The 15,712-nt window shown below is 40.6% G+C and overlaps 1 protein-coding gene and 1 long non-coding RNA gene across 5 annotated transcripts in view; both read left to right on the forward strand.

The window, feature by feature from the left end:
* Nucleotides 1–889: 889 nt before the first annotated feature.
* Nucleotides 890–14,212, forward strand: LOC133223367 (uncharacterized). Its single transcript, XR_009728541.1, has 2 exons — nucleotides 890–4,673; nucleotides 13,447–14,212. It is a non-coding gene; the product is annotated as an uncharacterized LOC133223367 (long non-coding RNA).
* A 423-nt stretch (nucleotides 14,213–14,635) lies between these two features.
* SH3D19 (SH3 domain containing 19) overlaps nucleotides 14,636–15,712 on the forward strand; it is an 82,679-nt gene continuing 81,602 nt past the window's right edge. Inside the window, exon 1 of one of the 4 annotated variants that reach the window (XR_009728554.1) lies at nucleotides 14,636–15,082. Coding sequence is in view for 1 of the 4 variants with exons in the window: in XM_061374023.1 (XP_061230007.1) it covers nucleotides 14,965–15,082 (118 nt within the window). In the remaining 3 variants the exon portion in view is untranslated. The remainder of the gene's footprint in view (nucleotides 15,083–15,712) is intronic. The other 3 variants (XM_061374023.1, XM_061374047.1, XM_061374040.1) reach the window with 3 other exon arrangements.

Here is a 15,712-nt window from a genome sequence, read left to right on the forward strand (position 1 = left end):
ATAAAGCAGGAGCTCAGAAAGAAGTTGGGTAACAAGCAGCTTGGGTTTCTAAACAGCTTGGGAACTAAACCAGTATAAAAGGAGATTAAAAATGGCCTCATTTTCTAAAGTACTTCTATAGCAGTCAGTGCAAGCAAGAGCAACACTAGAGATAGGGCTTAAAACCATATGCTGAAGTTGCAAGTGATAATATTGCAATATAATGAAACTATTTTTAAAGAACAGGGATTCTTACCAAATCGCTAGAGGCTGGAATGTGAAAGAAAGCAAGGCTGCCTGAAGCATGATGCAGGCAGCGCAAGATTCTCCTCTGTATCTTATTTGTTGTAGCAGAAGCATAAAGGTCCCTTGAATGCTGATCAGTGCCCTGTAGAAACCTGGTGAGTGCTGCAGTGCAGCAGAGTTTGACACCTAACACAGGCAGCTGAAACACTCAAGCCTACCAGAAAGGCTGAAGAGTGAGATTTAGAGCAGTAGACAGTGAGAAAGCACCAACACATTTTCTGCTGGATGGCACTATACCAGGTCTGCACACAAGCAAATTATGTTTGCAGGGGTGTACAGTTAGCAAAAGCTAGGTTAGCTGTAGTTTGCAAGAATTAACTGTTGAGTTAAGATGATGAACTGAACTGCAAACTAAACCAGATCCTGTAACAGTCAGCTCAGGTGTTGAGTAATTAACTGAATTATTTCCTTCACATGGAGATACTAAAATGTCCAACTTGTAACAAGTGCTGTGATTTTTTCCCTGAAATTTTTGTATCACATCATTGCCGTTTACCATTATTTTAATTCTGCATTCTTCCTAAATGGCTGGAAATGCCAGTGCAGCGTATTTCAGATATGGCTGCAATAAAGCTGCAACAGAGCTGTACAGAAGACCATTTATGCTGCTGAATTCCAAATACGATCCATGGCTATTCTCGAAATGCCACTGTTTCTTTGTTTTTACAATGGCATCATATAACAGGCCTGAATTGATTTGCATACTTTTCACCTATCTGGTCTGGCTCTGCTTTTGAGACCTTCGGTGTCCAAAACTGACATGTTTAAAACAAACAACATACCTCAATGTTTTTGAAATGTAAAAATGTCTTTAATACTCTCTATATCCTGAGAAAGGGACCTTTTCTTCCTTGTGCATCTAAGTTACTCACAAGGGGAAAAGACTTATAAAACCAAATCAACCTTAGAATCAAGACAGGGAAATATAAGTAACTACTTTTACCTTGTCTTCCTTTCCTCTTGTTCTGTTTACTAGAAATTAGTAAGCCAAGCAGATTCTGTGTATTTATCATAGTGCCCAGATGATTTAGTTATATCCAGAATCCAGCTGTGCCCAAACAGAAAGCGCCTAGAGGACTCAAATATAGTTTTCCCAGTTCTCCTGTCATTTGCCACTAAAGACCTTGGGTACCATCAAGAAACTAGCAAGGTTAGAACCCTAGAGAGACAGAGTTAATTCCCTGCTTCTGCCATCCCTGGTGAAATGCCATTTCACTTTTCTGTATTTCAGTTTCTGTGTGCATTGTATTTTCTTCCTCTTTTTTTTACTTCTGTCATTGCTTTGTTTCGTGTTGTTTTTTTTCCATATTTGTTTTGACAGTAAGCTCTTCAGCATAGGAATAGTGCATCTAAATGGCCCAGTCTGAGTTGGAAGTTCTTTGTGTTGGTGTAATGAAGCTAATAAATTCTTTAGTCCAGGCACTCTATCTCACTTCGTCACTTTATTTTACTACATGTAGTTCCTCACAGCATTTTCTGTTCACTAATATTCTGGTTTAGCCAGGACAAGCAGATTAGAAGGAGCAGGACTCCTGCTACTACCCTTGCAAAAAGGTGGAGGTCATGGCCAGATCCAGTTAAAGAACAAGAACCTGAGAGACACAGAAGTTAGTATTGCATTCAGCAACCCAGTGTTCTGCGCTTTCTCACCTCAGATTCAGCTTTTGCATTGAAATTATCTCCTGTCTTGATTTTCCTGCTTCAATTATCTGTACTGTTTGTTCTTTTTCTTCTCATGTTATTTTTCTTTTCATGTTATTAAGCTCTTTTTCTGCTGTCTTGACTGCAAAAATCTCATTCTGAATATACACAGCATCCCATACAACCTTCAGGCAGCGGTGAATCTCCAATACTGTTATTTATAATAGATATTTTGTGGACACTATACACACAATAGCAAATCTATTGAAGTGTAAAGAGAAAAATTGCTCAATACAATACAACTCTTCAGGAACACATTTTGGTGTAGCTCTCAATCACACACAAACATGAAGTTATACTGTCTGTCATAAAAGAATTGAATGTGATAAATTCTGTGAACAGTATACTAAAGCTGAAAAAGCTAGCCACTTTCACTGTACCAGCTCCAGGAAGCTGGCTTGATTTCCTTTTGGTCTTATATTTAACAAATTGCTATGAAATTATGCGGGTGTTCATTTCTTTCTCTTCAAAACACAGCTTTTTGAAACTTTATTCTTAAATATTTTCTGTTCACATCCTAATGGATAAATATTCACATCTCAGAATTTCCCACAGCTGGCAGAAATGGGCAGCCCTGTTGTTTGTTAGAAGAGAGGCAAAGGACTGAAATGGAATAGCTTTACTGCCCCATAAATGTGATCTCATTAAATCAATCTGCAGGTCTGGAAAATTCATAGTTCTTCCATTGGATTGCTTCAACACTGCATGTGTGTGTTCTGTGAATAATGTGGGGACTTACATGCCTGATCCAAAACCAGCTGAAGCTGGCAGAAAGAATCCATTGTTTTGATTGTAATTCCTTAGAGTGTATGTCCTCATCAGATTAAAATAGGTGTGCAGAAATACCTGTGCCAAGCTCCTGTGCCTGCTTGCAACTTAGGGGAAGCACTCATATTTCTGCTGTTTTTTTAAATGAGGAAACCCAATCCTGGTGCAGAAGGGAGCCAGCCAAATTAAGTAAACAATGGAGCAGGACTACAGGAGAATTTTTACACTGCATGTCTAGAAGCAGGAAGACTGAACTCACAGCCTTAGGGGAGGATAAGTATGACTAAACCGTATATTTGTGCTCCTCTGGTCCTGGGTTGCTCAGCTGTCTGAACTAGCTTCCAACTGGTGCTGAAGTTCTGGTTCTGACAGTTCCCATTTGCCATGTTTTGCAAAAGGCCTGTGAATAAACAGCCTTTCTACTCTTTATGACTTTATACTGTCACCAACAAGGACTCCACCAATTCCAGAATACTCCAACTATCTTAGCAGGCATAAAGTCAGTAGAGCACTCTTGCAAAGACATTTAAAGTGCGCAAGAACTGCTTCACTTTTTTTGAGATGTCCTAAGTAATATCCATGAGGCTCCCTTGCCAGGAAGCACTGTGGTGATACAGCTCTGTCTTCACTGTTTCAGTTCATCGCTGAGCTTATTCCCAAAACTAACAGGAGAGATGCAGAAGACATAACACTGGAGGCTGTGGTGAAACCACAGAACTTCCTTGCTGTCAGTGTCAGCCATATGGACTTTTCATAATTGTGCAAAAATACTATATAGAGAATAAATATATAAACACAACTTTTTATTGTAGCCAACAAAAGAGCAGTGTAACTGGGAGGAAAGTGAGGAATTAATCAAACGTGTAGTCGACCGTGCAAACATGAGAATTGTGCTATAAGGCCAGAATTTCTGTGAAATAACAAATACCTCAGAGTATCTTTTCATTCATTTTATTTCCTGGATTAAGTTATTAATGATTGCCAAGTGTTTGGGATATTTAGAAGACAGAAATAAACTAGAATGTATAGCAAGTTTGTCCTGACCCTCACTTTTCTATTGCTACCCCTTGCTTCCTGGCTCTCTTGCTTCTCCCTCTCTGTTCCTTAAACTGCTTGTCCTCATTGGTGACCATGTCGCAGTCCTTCACCAATTAAAAGCTTTTCAGGATAGTCCCTGTAGATGGTTTCTGATCTGACCATTTCTCCTGATTCCTTACTAGTCTTTAATAAAGGTGAGTCTCAGAAGTTCTTGCTTGAAATAAGCTTTCAAGCAGCATGTGTGTATTAGCCAGGCTGACTGAAGACAGAGGTAGTATGAGAACTGGGAGTCCTTTTAAAGAGTATTTTCAATATATAAAGATTCATGTGATGAGGCTCTGGAAACAAGACATTAAACAAATCAAAAATTAAGTCCAATGGGCATAATTTAAAAACCTTTTTACTTGGCTCAGTAGAATCTGTTCAGTTTTCTTTCTTAGGAGGGCCATGAACTTCTGTTTTTCCTGTTTCTTCTGGGCTCACTATTTGTATTCTGATATAACTGCACAGAAAAAGATTGCCTCTTGGAGAGTTCAGTTACATACGCTGTTCAAGTGATCCTGACAAGGATGAATGATAATAAAAATTGTCCATCTTTTGAACGTGATTTGGATTACACTGCAGAAATTACATGTCAATATGGGTAGAGATGTATGGGGGATATACACAAGAAATATAGGGTTATATGTGGACATGATTTGTCATTCCCCTCTTGACACTACTCACTCTACATGCCTGTTCTTTATTTATAAGCAAGAAGCATGCTGACATTTCAGTATTCCTTCAGCTCAACAGTTCAGTCACAGCAAGAAAAGCAACATGTGTAACCATGAATAGCCTGAGATTCATTTCACTTGATTTTCCAAGAATTTAATTGAAAGGTAAACCACAATGCTAATTTTACAGGGGTTTTGAAAAGTGGAGGCCAAATTTTAAGAGGAAAAAAATATGTATTAATAACATTTATAAGATGAATGAAGAAACTGGAAAATGGCATACAAAATTGTAGAAGTAATTTTAATAGTAATTACAGGACTGAACAGATGCTGTCCTGTTGTGCAACATGTTTTACTTTATCTAGTTCTGGGCTTTAATTCTATTAGTAGGGCCAGAAGTCAATCTTCACTTATTTCTATGAATTGTGTTTTCATTACTGAGGGAAATAGGAATGATCCCTGTGCCAGGGATGCTAGATAATGGTCCATGGTGGAACACACAAAAACAGAAAAGTACTGTTTGGCCATGGTAGCTCCTCCCCAGAAAGTCCTGCTTTGGCTCCTCCCTGGAAGGTCCTGCTTTGCCTCCTCCCTGGAAAAGTCCCGACCCTTGGAGACCTTTCCAGATATTGCTGGCTGCTTCTTCCTATGTAGGCTGGCCCTCTGTGTCAGAATGAGTGTGCATTTTTGTTAGTATAAAAGCCTGAGCCTCATGTGATGCTGAAAGGTAGAACCTCATATCACCCAGGTCAACACTGCCTCTGTGGGGATGCTAAGGTTAAGCCTGCCACTTCACACTGCAATGATGTTTCTTGGAGCTGGTTTCCTGATTGTCATTATATGGTCCTTGGGGTTGCTAAGATAACCAAACTTCAGAGATATCCTTTACTGTATCTTTTGCTACCTATATTTTCCCTGTATTAATAAACTAGTTATGATTCCTTATTGTGTTGCATTTCTCTCAACCCGGAATCCTCGAACTCTGGAACAATCACATATACACAGACACATGTAAATGTGTCACACAAATAAAAGTTGTGTTACGGTAATTACAAGGATGAAAAAAAGTGTATGAATTGAATTAGGCTTCAGTTAATTTCATTAACATGCCAGGGTACTGTGATCACTAGCATATTAGGAACATCTTAACAGTGATGATTTTCCATCTCTCATGCCCCTTTTGTATATAATTTTTGTCATACATTAGGAAATCATGAAAATTTATGGCTGTCCCTGAAAGTTTTGGTCTGATAGTGATGCAGAATGAATACAATACTTCTGCCAGTAGAAGACTAAGTATGTCAAAGTATTTCAGAGCAAATAAGATGGAGATTACATCCTGCAAATACAAGATATTTTGGTATTTTAAGTTAGCAAGAACCATTACACTCAGGGAAAAATTTGCTTCCTAGGGAAAACAGGAAGTGTAATTTAAGCGTTTTCATTCACTAAATCTGTTTTTAAACTCTCCAGAGAAAAATCAGGCCTGTAAATTTTCAGAATCCTTGAACAAATACCAAAAAAAGAATCAGAATGGAAACACTCAAGTATGTCACTCTTGCAGGTGTTAACACACCAGGTGAAATGTTAGCACATGTGAACCTGTCGAGTGCTAAGCAGTAACATTTTTTTTTTCAACAAGACATTTTTCATCAAGAAACAAAAAGAAAAGCCCTGCTAGACTCAGAAATCTCTGGTTCAGCCAACAGTATGTCAATATTATTGGGCTTCAGTTGCTAACAATTTGCAAGCTGGAGAATTAATAACCAGACTTAAGTTGCCACTATTCACTAATGAGGCTGCAACGTGACCTGCACACCTAACCAGCCATGAATAAAAAATAAAAAGCTCAAGGCTCACTTACAACAACTGTCAACTTAATGCGTTTCCTTTAGTACTAATCCAAAGACAGATGAGCCCTGGTGCTGCAGCAGTATATCAACATTCAGCCAGTGTAAGCACCAGAGTAAAACAAGAGACTATTTACTCCAGAAATTCTCAATATATATTTAACTTTGGCTGTGACCATTCCTACTGTCTCGTCCTGGGACTGGATGATAAACCCATATTAATCCCCTTGCAAGGCTGTATGTCCTGTAATTCTGTGAGATGGGACTAAGGTTTTATCTGCATACTTTTCATTCTCCTTTTGCAAATTTTTGCATTCCATTCTCAGTCTTTAATGGCTTCACCAATAATAATTGTGTTCACAAGAGCTATCAACAGAAGAAAACTCCGTGGTTGCTGCATAGATGAGATGCAGAGAAGAGAGTAATTCAAACCTACCTCTTTTATATGCACTCCTCCAATCTGGGCAAAAGGGGGGGTGTATGTAGATTTCATAGCTGAATTATGGATCAAAACCTGTTTTAATTATGTTTTAATCAAATCTGAACATCTCACTTGTTTTCTGTTCATTTGGAGGAGGTCTGAAGTTGTTATCCAGGTGCAAATCTGGGGCATGACCACATCCATAGATTTTCAGAATATAAAGGCTGTGTTACAACCCTGAAGGTTTTGTGGAATAAAGTTGTCTCTGAGAGCTGCTTCAGCACTGATAGGTTGTTCCTCGCTTCAGCACAGTGCTGAACACCCGGCTTTTGTGAAAGCATCCCATAAACTGATTCTGACACTCTCTTCCTTATTTTCCAGACCATTGAACTCTTACTGATCGGGAATTGAACACTGTAGAGATCCTTTAAACAACTTCTGGCATTTAGATAGGAGTTCGGGAGTTCACAGTAGATATAGTAGATTTCTTTCTGTGAAGTAATTCCTGGATGATAAAGTTAACCTGAAATAAGCATTTAGGAGCTTTTGTCTGTAAAGATAATTTAGTTACTCGATGGGAACTACCAGAAAGAGTGTAGAAAGCACAGGTGAGTGTGTCTGGAATCCTTTTTGCCCTACTAATTCCAGGATGTCACTTCCTGCCCTGGAAACAACAAAAACGTGTAAATTGGAGCAAAGCCTTTTCAGAGAAAGCAGGAATAGCCCACACCTTCTTCCATGTTGTAAAACCCCAGGAAATCCTACCCAGGCTTTTCTCTCATGCTTTCCACACTCCTAAAGCTTTCTGCTTAGCAGCTCCTTGAAGAATGTGGCATTTCCTTTGAGCTAATGAAATTGCAAAAAGCAGCTGTAAGATTTGGACTGAATGGGCTGTTTCTCTGTGAGGAAAGAGTGCAATTTCTTTTTTGGGAAAGGAATAAACATTGTGAAGAATAAACAGTATAAGTAGCTGCAGCCTGAGGAAGCAGGGGTTTGGGGTAGGCTAGAGAAGTTACAACATATGTGCATCAGAGAAGAGTAGACGAGACTGTGGTGACATACAATGCTACAGAACAGATGTGAGAGAAGTCTAAAAAGGTTTCAAAAATTATGCCTTATGGAAAACCTGAGTTGCTTCAGTTTTCAGCTGAGAACTTTTGTTTACAGATCTCACTCAAAAACCGGTTAGTGCAAAGCTCTGATGGAAGGTGTGAGTTTTCTGCGAGAAACTGTTCATCCAACCCAGGATTTTCCCAGCAGTACCTGCTTCATCAGTCCAGACCTCACGGGGAGCTCCAGACTTGGGCAGACACTTGGTTTTCACTTACATAACTAAAACAGAGTAAATTTGGTTACTGTTGTGAAATCATGTTCTAAACTTCAACTTGGTATCTTTTAATCACATGAATCTTTTGAATGATGCAATCCTATGATTAGAGTTGGTGAATATGGAAATAAAAAATCTGAATCCATTGAATGTGCATATGCAAAGTAATAATGAGGTAAAATAATAGGAAAAGGCCTCCATTGTTGGACTATTGCTAACAAAACTAAGCATCAAAGAGCTTAGCAAGAGGTCATTGACACTAAAACCACCAGAGTGTTTTGTAGTAGCAATGTATAAATAACATGAAACTATTACTAAGAGTCAGAAAGAAAAAAAAAGAATAGTTCTGCAGCTCAATTTTTCATCTATGTAAATAGTGTAGGTATCTCCTTGATTACTCTGGAGTTGTCAGCTCAGAAACTACAGTTGTTTAAATAAGTAGGTATAACTGGAGTGCAGGACCTCTTAAAAGCCTAGCAAAATAGGTTCTTACAAACGTGAATGTTGATGTCAAGCCTCAAGCCTCTTTAAAGCCAGTATGGAAGCACTGATGATGAGAATGCTTGTCATCATCTATTCCTCTATTGACACTTGGTGATTAGAGTGCAAGTTGTGTAAAATTGGAAGAGACAGGACTGACGCTATCATGTAGGACTATTTTTATTTTTCCCTTAATTGCTCCTGAGGTATGCAGGCCCTCCCTTCTGAGCAGATAAATTGAAAAATGAATGTCTGAGAAACAGTGCTATATCTTGCATCACGTTTGGCTGTCTGGCTTAAAATAAGCAGGTGCCATCCAAAATTTGTCAAGGGTCCTAGCCAAGTACTCAATCAAAGCTCTCAAACTGTTTTTCCAGTCTTCAGCTTTTATAAAAAAACAAATTGTTTTAAGAAGCTGTGTGGTGTTGAATGTATGACTGAAAAATAATGTCTGTAAGTGATCAAAATATTTGTTTTTAAAGCTGGAAACTCATAGTAGTCTATTTGGAAAACTTTCACATTGTTAAAGTGTTCTTCTATTAGAAAACACACATTAATGTACGTAGCATGTTACAACCTCATTAATATTAAACTTTTCAGCACTGAATTCACAAAGTAGTAATTATTATCAAAATATTTAATTGCAGAATTATCCTACTGATGAATATTAACATACCTTTGTGAACACTTCAGGTAAATGTGAACTGTGTCAGTGTTCAGCATAAGAAAAACACGGCAGAATGCCCGAATGCTCACAGATGGTATCATGGGTTAAAAAAACTGCCACCAAACCAACCAACCAAACCACAAAACCCAGGAGACTGCAAATCTTTGTATTGATCTGTGAAGGTTATCCACTTATATGTCATATATATTTCCAGTGAAAGGCAGTTGATGTGCGTTTCATGGCAGAAGAACAAAAGGAAGAATCAGAGCTACTCCTATCTGTAACCAACTTCAGTACTGTGAGAAACTTCTAAATGTACTGCAACAGACAAATTCATGACCCTGCTTCACCTTTGAAGATTCTTTAGGACTGCGTTTGCTGTCTTCTGTGAGTTTTTCCTTTGTCAGCTTTTTACACTGAAGTACAAACTGCAGCAGAAATGCTGGACTCTTATCCAGGGGCTGGCATTGTATGTTCCTAGGTATTAGATTCATGTGTGTCTAATATGATAATACTTCTTAAATCATGCTGTTGCCAGCTCACTTAGCACAACATGAACACTGTCTGCTGTTAATTCTCTGGTTATAGAGTAAACGTGAATACTTCAGGACTCAAACTACGAATCAATTTAGTCTTGACAGCCTCTCTTTCTAAGAAGCGTTTACCTCTGAACTAGCTTTCCATATTTCCTCACAGTTTTTCTATTTCTTTTCCTTATTTTCTTTAATCATGAAGGCTGTAGAATATTTATTAACCCATGAGTGATAATACTAACTATAGAGAAAAATACTAGTAGGGGATGTTTGTTAACATGGCAGGAGAGAAAAGGGTGCTTTTAATCACCAAAAGTGGGAACACAGGAAAAGTAACCAAAATTATTTGATATTATTATTGGGTTTTATTATTGATATTTGTTAATATTAAAAATTAACAACTGTAAGAATCTCCCCTGAAAAGGCGTTCCCCACTTGTCTGCCAATTTTTGGTCTTTTGAAGTTATTGGATTTGCTGCTTTCACGCAGAGATCCTTCTCATTTCTTGAGAGCAGTCTCAAAATCCCCAGTTTTGCTTAAGGTAATTTCCCAGTGTTTCAATAAGGAGGTATTTATTCAATGAAATCAATAATCCTCTATTTTAATCACCTTCACTCATCATAAAACCATCTACCGTTAGACTGTCGTCGTGCTGATATGCTGGGATACACAAGCAGTTGCAACAGTGCAAGAACCTTCACTTAGCTGGAGACATTTCAGGAAGCCTGCAGGCTCCTGATACATCATTCTCCAGCTACACTTAAACCCATTGGACCAGCAGAACACAAATGGAGATCAGATTATCAGATCTTGGCCCTCAGCAATGTCAGCTTCCTATGCTGGCTATATTGCCAACGTCATTCATCTGTTGAACTAGACCCGTGTTATTTTTACTCAGAATAAAAATAATGTTGTCATGTCCAAAGGCTACATTTTCCCTTTTGAAAACACTCTTTTTCATCCTTTGCATTTTAAAAAAATCCTTTGTGTGCATTCTTTTGTGGTCTGAGGCTCCTGTATCTCAGCCAAACACTGATACATTCATTGCAGGCTTCAGCTGCTTTGCAGAACCTGAATAGACATTGAGACTACACGGGCGACTTCAATTAAGCAGTTCTATAGAGCTGATATTTTTTGTTGAAAAACAGTGTCTTTTTGCAGGGCCAAACAAAGTGGCAATTCCAGGGATGCAAGTCAGAATAAAATACTTAAAAAATAATAACTGCCAAGGTGACTAATTGTAAGCATTCAGCAGAGAGTTCAAAGACCTATTTACCCAGTTGTTTCTTTCTTTTACTCTACCATTGTGAAAGTCCAAGTACATAAAGTACAGAAAATATGATAAAAGTAGGATTTGAGTGAGAAATTTCCAGATTTTAACAACCAAATTGCAGACTTTTTGAGATGTAAGGTTTGTTTTCTTGGAGAAGTGTAGATATGAAAATATACAAAGTCTTTTTATTCCTACGCACAGTATGCAGCAGAGATTCTCACTGAAGTACAAGAATGCAATTATTTTGCCCTGCTTGTAAGACACAAATACATTGTAGTTCATGAAGGGCTTTAAAGCAGCATATGCCACATGCTGATGTGTTCCTCTTAACTACCTGAGACTACAGCAAGTGCTCTGCTGCTTTTTTGTCTTTTTTATAAAACTTTTGCAGCTTGCTCCTGTGTGCTCTTTTTCTTCCCCTTCTACTTCTGTTTTATAATTTCTATCAGTTTATTCACTCAAAAGGAATAGAGGAGCTTCGTTCCTTGACTCTCTGGAGAGAATTACCCACATGGCTTTAATTTCTGCTGCACTTCAAATTGCTGAGTCCAATCCATCCCTCCCTCCTCTTTGTTTCCTTCTTCCCCTGGGCCCAGGAAACCAGCAGAAGTCTTTTTGTGTGTTCCAATCTGAGCCAAATTATCACAAATTACACTGTCTGGCCTATGCTATTATTAGACCAGCCAGCAACTGTGGCTCTTTTGATTCTTTCACCAGCTGGTTTTGTTGCTTGTCTCAAGACCCAAAAGCACAGCACTCTCCTCCCTCTAGAAACTGCTTACCCAGATAAAGGGCTGTGTCAGGATCTGTTCCAGACTGCTAAGGTAGATCTGTTTTTGCTGCTCATGAGCACTCTGACAGAGTTCCATCCATCTAGCTCCTGCAGACTTGTGAAAGCCTACCTCCTTCCTAGGTACCTCCATTATTTACGCACCTTTATCAGGTATCAAGCCTGATAAAGAAATGTATTGTTGTATTTGACAGGAAACTCTAAAGCTGTTTATCACTTGAAAATACCAACATAAACTACAAGTGAGTCACAGCTCAGTCAGTGTATAGATGAGTGCATCTGGCAAGTACTCACTAGAAGAGAATTACTTGTAAGAAATGGAGCTCTAGACATTCACCCTCTATCCCTTAGAGTTACATATTGGCAGATTTTGCAGCTGAGAGAAGTGAAGAGTATGTGAATATACTGTCTTGCACATTCCTGTATATTACCCTACATACACTTGTTCTGCAGGCATTTAAACCCTAAAAACCACCTCTGAGCTTGAATGCTTGTGGCATTTATATACAGGCAACATAAATACACCTACAGAAAACATACCCTGAAGAATTCAAGCTACTGGTAAGCAAACTCTTTTGGAGGCAGTGCTCATTATTGCATGTTTTTTGCAAAAAATGTTTCAGAAATATGATTCAAGTATCTCATGCAGTGCTGCTTTGCACTTGAATTTCGTTTAAATGCTGGGAATTTTTACTTGTTTCCAGTAGTACTGAAAAACTGTTTCCAGTACTGTTTAATATGTCGGTTATTGCTACCTGAATCTTGTATCCACATACAGATTGTATCTTAGTTTAATCTCTTCCTCTTTCCTTTCTCAGTTTGATCTCTTCCTTTCTTGAAATCTGTCTTCAATCAGTTCCATACATTTCTTGAGTGGCTTCTCTAGCTCTGAAACTCTGTCCCTGTCCCAGCTGCATTTCCTGCTGGCAGAGCTCAGTATCTGGCCAGAGACTTCATCACTTGATATATTAATTTCTAAGTATGACTTTCCATGTGAACACTAAGGAACTCTTGATGATTGTCAACATTAAATACTTATGATCCTTCTATACTGTATTATTTGATATGTTGGGAAATGTTTTCTTACCCATAGCTGGAACTACTCTGTTTGACATGTTTTTCTTAGGCCTAGGATCTCTCCAAAAGTTTTTTTCAGTTTTATATGCTTGGACATCTTGTTGTATTAATTTCAGCAACAAAAGAAGGTTTAATTCAATTTTCTGGCCTCTTTGAATTTGTGTTACGTTCTATGGTATATTTGGTTTTTCCTTCCTTGGTAATTTTACATGATAGCAAGCTTCCTTTCCTTCCCCTCACCCAGCAGTAGTGAAACACATCGTATAAAAAAAGGAGATATTCTGAAGTGGAAAATGGGCAGTCCTTGTTGCTCTTTGTGGTTAGTGGAGTTTCGGAACTGAACACAGGTGCTGTATTTTGGCTCTACAGGGAAGAACCAGAACACAACACATATTGTTTGTTTTACAAGGAAGTTCTCTTTTGTCTCTCACACATGCACATACCCGTGACTTTCCTCTCTTCTGCTATTCTTCCTCATACTTTCCGCATTAGAGCTACCTTTATGTGTTTCTCAGTACAGGTGAGGCTTTGTGACACAGCCATGGAGCTTATCTGTGGCAGCACTGCTTCACTGGGGAACTTTGTATCCGGCTTAAATAATGTACAGAGAATGCTGATCTTGCATTGAAGTCTGTGAGGTGAAATCTTTGGCTGCCATGCAATCCACCCATCTGAAGCATGAAGCTTCTGAAAACGCATACCTGCTGTACATTGAATTTTTTGCCTGGCCTTATGTCATTTTATACTATAAAGCGTTACGTACTTCAAAGTGGAACTGTTATACCACTTGAACCTTCCAGTGGAAAAAACATCTGTTAAGATCAATGATTGTAAAGCACATTGACAAGCACCCTTCACAACACGTGAAACATTAAGAAATGAATAGACAATCATTTGTATGATATATTTTCAGTTTTGTGATCACATACTTTTATTTTCAACCTGCACAATCTGCTTTATTCACTATACAGACCAGAGGGTGATTAGTGAGTCAGCACACATATTGCTCAACATTAGGATTACTCAATGTTTTGTTGTATCTTTCTGGTCTAATCTGTGGCCACATACTGATTTACTGCACCTTATTCACCTGCTTCAAAGTTGCATCTGAATTTAACTTCCCTATATATGCTTCTTGTTAGCGGTGCCTAATATCAAGTTATCTGTAAAAGCATATAGGACTTGGGTTTACAATAACTGTATGATTTGAAGAAGCAATATAACTTCAGTTTTGGGTATGAGAAATTGAGGCCCAGAAAATAAATATATGAAGGTTAAAACTAAAATTACACCTGACTTCTAACTGTCCACCTTGAAACGTGGCCAGATTTGTCCTATCGCTTCTGCGCTGGAAGTGTGTACCTCAACCGTTTCAAGTGTGTCCCTAAGATTACTTCTCCTTAAGTGGTTTAAACCACCCTGACCAACCCCACGCCAAGAAATACATCCTCCTGGCCGCGAAGCGTTGCCGGCCGCCGTTTGAACACGCCTGCCTTCTTCAGCCTATGGGCCACCCAGTGCCCGGCTCGGCAGGGCCGTGCTGCGGCCACCCCCTTCCCCTCGCCCCTAGGGGAGGGACATCTCCTATCCCCTCGCCTCAACCCCTTCTTTCTCCTTAGCACAGGGTGCTCGGGTTCAAACGCCCCCCAACTAGCATCGGCCATGACAAACCCTCCCGGAGCCCAGCCCGGCCCCAGGGGTGCCTCGAGGTGCTCGCCGCGGCGGAGCGCTGCCCGGCGGCGGCCGCCAGGTACCTCCCCCCGCTGCCGCCTCCTCCGCCCCCTTTTGTGGCGGTGCCGGGCGGCCGCTGGGTTTCCTGCTGACGCCGGAGAACCGCGGATGGGCAGGAAAGGCCGCCCCCGCCGCCTCTGCTCCAGCCCGCTGGCTCCCGCCTCGGCCCCGCTCGCCCCGCCGGCAGGAGCGCGGAGCGGGCCGCACTGAAAGCCCGCCAGGAGAAGCGGGCGGAGAGGGCGCAGGTGCGGGGCAGGCCCGAGCGGCAGTGCTGAGGGGAGCGGACATGGCAGCCCCCGCTTCTTGAATGCTGTCAGCTACCCCCCTGCCGCCGATGGCTGAAGCCTGGAGGCTGGAGGAGGACGAGGAGGAGCTGCGGGAGCTCGGCCGGAGGCACCGGAGGGTCGCCCTGAGCTCGGCGGCAGGTGAGGGGCGGGGGGCGCGGCGGGCCGTGGCGTCTCTTGCATTGGGCCAGCCCTGGCCCGGTCGCCGGCTCTGAGACCCTGAAAGGGGCTGGGTGGTGTTGGCGGTGCCGCCCCAGTGTGTGCCGACCTGGGCAGCTTCACCCACGGTCACCTCAGCTCAGGTGCAGCCGAGCTATGGGCCGGTGTGGTCCGTACCCCGCGTGCTCACCTCCCTGAGGGTCAGCCCCAGAGGCCATGCCTTCTCTGAACTGATGCTGACACGGACATGCGCTGACCACCAGAGATAAATCCAGATGCTTAAGATGCCACATAAGGAAATAAAATACCGATTTTTCTTGGGAGTACCAAGGTGGAGGAACGTCTACATGTCAAAGTTGACCACATGTAACCATCTCCATGTGGATATAGACAGCAGGCCTTGCAAACAGGAGGCAAGAATCAGTGTACGTGAAAAGGCATGGTGATAGGAGCTTGGGAGCAGGCAATGTCTTTATAGAGAGACTAGAAGGTCACAACAAGTATTTATTTGAAACACCAAAATCCAGTGGACCCTGGCAGCAGTTGATAGTATATAATTCAGATATCATTGTTAACCAAGGGGCAACACATGTATCACCTTCCTGTAGTCAC

Source organism: Neopsephotus bourkii, unplaced genomic scaffold, assembly GCF_033783945.1.
Source record: "Neopsephotus bourkii isolate Nb327-2 ecotype Australia unplaced genomic scaffold, CSIRO-AGI_Nbou_v1 NB_168, whole genome shotgun sequence".
Taxonomy (NCBI): Eukaryota; Metazoa; Chordata; class Aves; order Psittaciformes; family Psittacidae; genus Neopsephotus; species Neopsephotus bourkii.